Here is an 8,062-nt window from a genome sequence, read left to right on the forward strand (position 1 = left end):
AAGCAATGCATAACATAAAGTTCATATCTTATCATAACTTGCAGAAGTATCGGCTTAGGTCCCGATAAATCCACTTTTCATAAGAATCAATCGGTTTAGGTCCCGACAGATTCATCTTACTTAAGAATCAATCGGCTTAGGTCCCGATAGATTCATCTTACTTAGGAATCACTCAGCTTAGGTCCCGAGAGATTCCTCTTACTTAAAATTCACCAGCTTAAGTCTCGGTGATTCACATCATAACAGACTTGCTTTTATTATAAACTATAGAATTACCAGCTTAGGTCCCGGTAAATCCTACTTACTTGAGAATATATCAGCTTAGGTCCATGCAACTCTCATCATACAATATATTTCCTGCTTGGGATCCCTTAATGATATCCGCACAACATATGTCTTATTGGCGCCAGACATGAGGGTGCACAGTCTCCTGCCTAATCCCCATGTGGTACCACCACGAAGGATAATAAGTAGCTGCTAACATGGGGTATATGTCGGACGCGGTACCATTCCATGTTTTCTCTTTAATTAACTTAACATGAGAGACTGCTTAGTTCGGGTTTACTCCCGATCTTAACATATATTATTTTCGCTTATTTACTCATGACTTGTAAGATCTCAGGATGTGACTCCCAGAGATCTTATAATAACATTCTTGCTCTTGAATACGAGTCTTAAACACAATCTCTCATAATCCAGTTCACTAAGACTGGATTTCTTGAGGGAAACTAACTAAACACGTAACAAAGGCTCGGGTTCCTAGATCCTCTAGCCATTTTTGTTAGCCGGACTAATTCTGTTTCTCAATTCGTTAGTGGCTTAAAGCCCTTAATCTTGATAGTGATTTGTCATTTGGCTTATCTTACTCTTGCTTACTAGAAAGCACATAAAAGATGCACGTACAATATATGTATATATAAGGATATATATAATATTTCTTGATATGTAGGTGCCTATAATCCACTTACCCGGATATGATTCTTTCAAATCCTGAAAACTCCTCTTCTAGAAGAGGGTTCTTCTTAACTTCACGTATAACCCAGTCCATGTGAGCTCCTTCTTGCTCGCTGCTAATCCTTATAGCAATCTGGACTTATCTATGGAAGAGAAAGGTCGAACATCGAGCATATTCAGTATCTCGTCCATCGATCTACTAACGTACATACTTCTACTAAAAAGAAAGCTCATAAGGAACGTATTCAAAACGTCCTCCTAGTCACGCTACTCAGAGCGTCTCAAACATGAGAAACAGAGAATACACGAAGAAAAACCAGAGATACTGAAAAGAATTGGTGCTTAGAGAATAAGATCTTGACATAACTTCTCTGATCTAATCTAAGAAACGTCCCACATTATTCGACCACCTATTCCTCTGACTGGGCAAAGCCCACTGCTTAAAATAAGTTCTCGATGGACAAAGCTAAGAGAAAAGAACGTATAAAGAAGTTATTACTAACAATCTATAGCATATGTAAGTTATATGAAAATAACTCAAACCGACACTTCTTGATTATGTTCTAGAAAATATTTTTTTTTACTTCTCTTTTTATTGACAAGTTATAACATTTGAGAACGTAAATAGATATCATAAAACCTTTCATTTAAAATAAACCAAGTCGTTTATTTTAAATGTCTAACCATATTGTCAATAATTTTGGATTCGATTTAAAAATACGAAATAACCGAACCCTCGGTTCGTAGTTGAACCTTTCTTTTATTTCTATTTTCGTACGTAAATAGAACGTTTCTCGTTGATATTCTTTTTCCAAATTAAAAGAGTCGAGCTTATAGTCGAACTCGATTTTTAATACATAATTAAGATAAGGATACTATATAATTAATTGAATAATCAAAGAGTTTAGTAACGATAACATATTAATAATAATGTATTAATTCTTAGCAAACCATAAAAACACTACAACCAAAACATATCTAACGACTCATGATTAATTAATTATATAATGAATTAAAATTTGTCGTCGTTGACTCGAAGCGGAATTCGGGATAATCCCGGTTCATCTAAACTAGTTGGAGACTTTGGGTCCCCGAGTCGAGGGCGGAACCTTCAAAGTCTGCCTCGCCTCGTTGTTCAGCTTCCCGTCGCCGAACAAATTTCCACCACTTCACGGACAGCACCCCGCCGTCCCGAGCAGCCATTGCAGTTCTTGTGCAGCCTGCCTACCGGGCAGCGATCCCGCTGCTGACACTAGACCCTCAACAAAACATATACAGGAACAGCACACAACCACATAACAAATTTCCTATACAAAACTGCTATTAAACAAACACCAAAATCAAACCAATAATCCTCACAAACCACTAACGCAAAATCGATTCTCAGATTCATGGTTTCAATCTCACAGCCAAACAATCACACGGCCAAAATCTCATAATTCAAAACCCAGACCCAAATAACAAGCAAACAACTCAGAATCTCGTCACAAAAATCAAGCTCAACTCCATATCAAACTCAAAAACACGGCCAGCACCAAACCAAATCCAAACTCATCGAAAATCAAGAACAAACCATTTCAATCACCTAAAATCATCATCGAAATCAACTCTTGAATCTATAAATACGAAAATCCCCAATTTCAGAAATAAAAACTCTAATTCCTACAATTAAATCTCCAAATCTTCAGACCAAAATCAAAGACGGAATCTGAGTTCCTTACCTTGGAACGTACAAATTCCGGCGAAGCTTGAATACTCTCGTCATCTCTGATTCTCGGCCGTAACTCCTCCCTTGCTGAATCACGCCGCCACAATCCTAGGTCATAAATCCGAGCCCCAATGAGCTCAATAACATCCTTTGCTTCGACGAAACACGCTACCCACCTCAAGAGAAACAAAATCGAGAAGAGGAAATTCAAACCCTAACCATATTTTTCCTCAAATCCGAACCATAGAGGAAGAGAAGTTCAAAATCAAGCTTACCTTCTCCGTCGCCGTCTCTCTCTCCTCCTTCTCCGGCGAGGTCTTCTCAACCGGTGTCCTTGAAGACGCGCGGCGGCTCTTTTCCTCGGCGGAAGCGCCCGGGTTTGGGTCTCGGTGGCTGTCGGCCGATCTCCTCCTCCGCGAGCTCACTCCCCCACTCTCTTTCTCTCTCTCGCTCTCTCGGCTTCTCTCTCCCCCTCGATTTCTCTTTCTCTCCCTTTCGGCGTTCTCTTCTTCTTCTTCTTCTTCCCTTTTCTTTCTCTTTCTTCTTTCTTTCTTTTGGTCTTTCTGTTTTTTTTCTTCTTCTTTCTCTTCCTTTCTTTTCTTTCCTTAGTTGGCCGAGTGATACACATCACTTAAGACGAGGTTTCTAGACACTAATGACGTGGACAGGATAGGAACAAGTGTGAGAAATTTCCAAAATTCTCACTTGGCCTTCTTTTTCCACTTTTTATTTCAAATCGGTCCCGAAAACATTACAACCATGTCCTTTTCATATAATTATTTAATCAAATCCATAACCGAACGGATTATAATTATATGATTCGAATCGATAATTTTCTCGTTTGTTCTCGATTAATTAACATATATTTAAGGTTTCTCGGAAATAATTCTCGTTCTTGAGAATTTATTTCTTAAATTAATTTCCGGAATATTTCATCGGAAATAATTTACTAATCGTGATAAACTCGATAATTCTTTTATTTATTCCGAGATTTCTCATAACCTTAAAATATTTAAAATTAATTCGATAAATCCATTGAACCGTAGTTCACTCGAGAATTTAGTTGTAACAAAGGAAACTCATTAATTATTTCCAAATCTCCAAATACGAGTGACGCAGAAACTTATCCTTACAGAAATATTCAAATATTGGTTAGAGGGGCATTTTGATCTACTTTTTGTCCAAAAGTCAATATTTGGATATTTTTAAAAATTAGGGTCTAAACTTGATATTTAATCAAGTTTTAGGTTTAATTAATGAAATTTCTCTATGTGTATGCCAACAAATTAACAATATTTTATATGAATGTAATAGCTTAAGAAATATTAAATATGATATCCATCTACTCAGGACAAAGCCAGAAATTTCTTTACAAATAGGTAATATAATTTTTTTCATGCATATAAGCTATACTTCGTGTCAAATGCTAGGACTATACATTAAAGTTAATTTTTTTTACTCGGAATAAATAAAAAATTTTGAAATATCAATTTTGATTATAATTAATTTTCTATAATTCTCATTTTGCTGAGTTATTTAATTAATTTTTATAATATTTTTAATCACTATTGAGCAATCATATTCTTAAAAATATGACAAACATCTTATAATTCGGAGGAAGAATGGCAAAGCAGTTTTTCTTGCCCCGTATGTTCAACGACGCTCATACATCATACTCTCTGATAGGTTGTAGCACGGGACGTGAATTGTAGACTGATACGAATAGAATTCCACATCTTTCAACCTCGAGGAGCCCAGATACAGCTCGCCGATATCCCATGGATGGAGCACAACCTTTTCTTGTAGTCGCATATACCCATGGAATATGTGACCTCTCAAGGAAGTTGGTGAGAGCAAGAATTATAATCAAACCCTAACTCAATTTTAAATGCAACACTGTTAATCCGTTTCAAAATCAAGGGGATATGGAGATGAGGAGATCGGCAAAGAATCCGTTTTTTTTTTACCGTATTTGGAGTGAGAACTATTGTTGTTTTTTAAGTTACAGTACCCAAATAGAAAGCCACATCAACGAGTGACTCAAATTCTCAACATTTTTTTTAACCGTTATTGAATATCCGTCATAGAATCCCTAATTTTTAAGTAGTGTGAAACATATTTTAAAGAATAACGGATTTTCAAACTGTTATGTAGTCCCCAATTTATAATAGCGTAATCTTATTAAATTAAATGTAAAGTAAAAACTAAGAAGAGTAATTTCTAGAAACATATTCTAACGAAGTATTATCTAGAAGAGTTTTCTAGATAAGTAGACTTTCCTTAGTATGTTTTGAGCCTAAATTGTGATGTTTTTTTTTTTATTATTATTATTCAAAGCATGAATTGATCAGTTGCCTTCGCCTGTAAATTGTAAGACAAAACAAGGTAATTTCCAAACAAAGAAGAAGAAGACCTTCTAGAAACATGTTCTACATAAGGCTTAAGCGCTTTCTAAGTAAATAGAGATTCGTACGAGATAGAGATTAGTTTAGATTTGTGGATAAAATTCTAAAAGGTAATTTCTAGTTATTGAATTAGAAGTGTGATAGTAGGAATGAAACTAGTATAAATTATTGAGATTTAGTTGACGTTGAATCAAGTTTATAAAAGTATAGTATATTCTATTCTTCTAAATTATCTAGTCTTATACATCTAACCCATTTCTAAAGTAAAGAACCTCGTTTCTATTATTTTTTTATCCCATAAACAAACAAATAGTTGAATAGGTCCACCTCTTATCTCCTAAATTAATCTGATGGGTGACCAAGAAAGAGTGAAGATTGTTGAAGTCTGGAAAGTGCAACCAACCGAGACTCTTACCATTGCTACTCCAAAACCTCTTCCTCTCACTCTCTTTGACTTACGTTTCTTAAGACTACCATTGGTCAAACGTGTCTACTTCTTCAACAAGTCGAGCACCAACGTCATTCCAAGGCTCAAATACTCGTTGTCCCTCACTCTCCGCCACTACCTTCCCCTCGCCGGAAACGTTGTTTGGCCTGGATCCTCGACCATTCCGTTCGTCAAATACATCAAAGGAGACGGGGTTTCATTTTCAGTGGCTGAGCCCGGCCAAGATCTGGATTTCAAAGTTCTCTCCAGCTCCGACATTGCCTTACAAACCGCAGCCTTTGCCCTTGTGCCAGACCTGGCAATCTCTGTTGAGAAAGTTGCTGTGGCGGCTGTGCAAGTAACGATTTTCCCAGGGGAAGGATTTTCCATCGGCCTGACGCTACACCACGCGGTGCTCGACGGAAAATCGGTACAAATGTTCATAAAGTCTTGGGCCCACATTTGCAGGCAAGGACAAATTTTTGTGCATAAAATCAATAATTGACTTCTCTAATTTTACTTTATTTTACCCTTTCTGACATTTATTTTATCATTGTCTTGCAGGTTCCTCGACTCGGAGGGGTTTTCCCCTTTGCTACTGCCAGCGGAGCTAAGCCCTTTCTTTGATCGAACTGATGTACAGGACCCTCTCGGGATCGGAGAAAGCTTCGCGAGGAAGTGGATGAGCCTCGATGGACCTGGAAACAGAAGCGTAGTGCCGATGGAGACTAAGCCTTCGGAAGATTTGGTTCGCGGGACTTTCACGTTGACCCGCCGAGACATCGAGAAGATCAGGCTGATGGTGCCTTCTCCGATCAGAAGGTCAACGTTCTCTCTCGCATCTGCTTACATATGGGTGTGCAGGGTCAAGGCCGAGGGAATTTACTCTGACGATTCCAAAGCGATGTTCGGGTTCGCGGGCGATCTCCGGTCCCACCTAGAGCCTCCATTGCCAGTGAATTACTGTGGGAACTGCGTCGCCAGCACCATTGCCGTGGCCAAAGCGAAAGATCTCACGGCGGATTGGACAGTGGGGTTGGGTTCAGCTTTTAACTCGATAGCTGAAAGCATAAAGAAGTTGAAAGGCGATGACTTGATGACTGGGGCTATGGATTGGCTGTCCCAATGGGCTACTTATGAAGGCAACTTATGTTTCGTTGCTGGGTCGTCGCGTTACGAGGCCTATGCTGCAGACTTTGGGTGGGGACAGCCGGTTAAGACGGACGTAGTTTCACTTGACTCGGCAAGGGCAATCCTTATTCAGGACGCCAGAGAAGGCGATGGGATCGAGTTTAGGATGTCTCTGGAGAAGCCTCGCATGGAAGCTTTTGCGTCTCTTTTCCTTCAAGGTCTTGAATTTTTTTGAATACGTCTGGAAAAATTGAATCATATGTTACTTTTTATATTTCAATTTATCTTAGTTTTTCAAAGCCAAAAAAATAAAAACCATAGAACGTAATCTTAAAATGTAGGGATTTACGTATGTCGATTGCAATGTGTCGTACCAATCATTCTTGAGTTAGTGCAATGGATAAACATTTATATAATTGATCAATAATTGATGTTTCTAAATTTATGATTATTTATCCTCGTTGTTCTAATAATGTTTATTACAATTTCATTTTTCTTGGGCGGATATATAAAGACGTATGTTGATGTAGGAGTATAAGAAAGAGAGAGACACTATTGTTTGGTTCAAGCTATGCTCGAATTTTTTCATTAACAAGACACTGCCAAATTACGTCAATTTAGATAACTAATATATATAGTCATTTTGGAAGGCAAATAACGTAAAGAAAATAAAACGTAAATTAATGCACCAAACTATTATAAATACTTTAATGCAATAAAAAAGCAAACTAATGGACACTAAGAGGTGAAGTGCGCCATAAAGTCCAGATGAATCTCCCAGGACTGACGTGATCGAGTTTTGTCTATTTCCGACGTTCGTGATCCCACAATTCCATTATTTCGTCCACGAATTTTGCACTGCGTCATCGTCGGAGTTATCCCCTCGTGTGGAAAGGAAGCCGAAGACTGTATGTGTTGGAATGTAGCCGATGCTTCGGTTGTGGACGTGGTTGTGCGCAAACTCAACCTGACATATCTTTAAGTACCATGACCTGATCGGTTCATCGACGAGGCAACTAAGAAGATTTCCGAGTGAACGATTAACAATTTTTGTTTGGCCATCGGTTTGTAGATAATATGCGCGGAAGTCAAGCCGGGTGTCCACTAAATGCCAAAGAGAGCGCCAAAAATGGGTGAGGAAGTGAGTGTAACGGTCGAAAGCAATCGAAATTGGGAGCTTGTGGAGGCGATAGATTTCACGAAAAAAGAGAGAGGCAACATTGACCGTGGTTTTTCGACATGGAATGAAGTGCACCATTTTTTAGAACTGGTCAACGACGACGAAGATTGAATCGTGGCCCCATTGTGTGTGGGGAAGAGCGAGCGTAAATTCCATATTGATAACGACCTATGGTTGCGTCAGAATCGGTAGAGGCATGTTAAGTTCGGCGTTAGTTGCTTTGTCTTTGATGAGGTCACATGTACGACATCGGTTGA

The 8,062-nt window shown here is 38.4% G+C and overlaps 1 protein-coding gene and 1 long non-coding RNA gene across 4 annotated transcripts; one reads left to right on the forward strand and one right to left on the reverse strand.

The window, feature by feature from the left end:
* Positions 1-1,815: 1,815 nt before the first annotated feature.
* LOC149407831 (uncharacterized) lies at positions 1,816-3,385 on the reverse strand. 3 transcript variants are annotated; one of them, XR_016297196.1, is made up of 3 exons: positions 2,938-3,292; positions 2,676-2,838; positions 1,816-2,539 (listed from the first exon to the last, which is right to left on the reverse strand). It is a non-coding gene; the product is annotated as an uncharacterized LOC149407831 (long non-coding RNA). The 3 variants fall into 3 exon arrangements; XR_016297195.1 differs by having other exon boundaries at positions 1,816-2,830; positions 2,938-3,385; XR_016297193.1 differs by having other exon boundaries at positions 1,816-2,838; positions 2,938-3,385.
* A 1,971-nt stretch (positions 3,386-5,356) lies between these two features.
* On the forward strand, positions 5,357-7,076 carry LOC149407832 (malonyl-CoA:anthocyanidin 5-O-glucoside-6''-O-malonyltransferase-like). Its single transcript, XM_089615691.1, has 2 exons — positions 5,357-5,962; positions 6,059-7,076. The coding sequence occupies exons 1-2, from the start codon at positions 5,418-5,420 to the stop codon at positions 6,858-6,860; spliced, it is 1,347 nt and encodes a 448-aa protein (XP_089471817.1). The 5' UTR covers positions 5,357-5,417; the 3' UTR covers positions 6,861-7,076.
* Positions 7,077-8,062: the final 986 nt, after the last annotated feature.

Source organism: Urtica dioica, chromosome 1 (genome assembly GCF_054948205.1).
Source record: "Urtica dioica subsp. dioica isolate 48M chromosome 1, U.dioica_male_clone48M_v1_H2, whole genome shotgun sequence".
Lineage (NCBI taxonomy): Eukaryota > Viridiplantae > Streptophyta > Magnoliopsida > Rosales > Urticaceae > Urtica > Urtica dioica.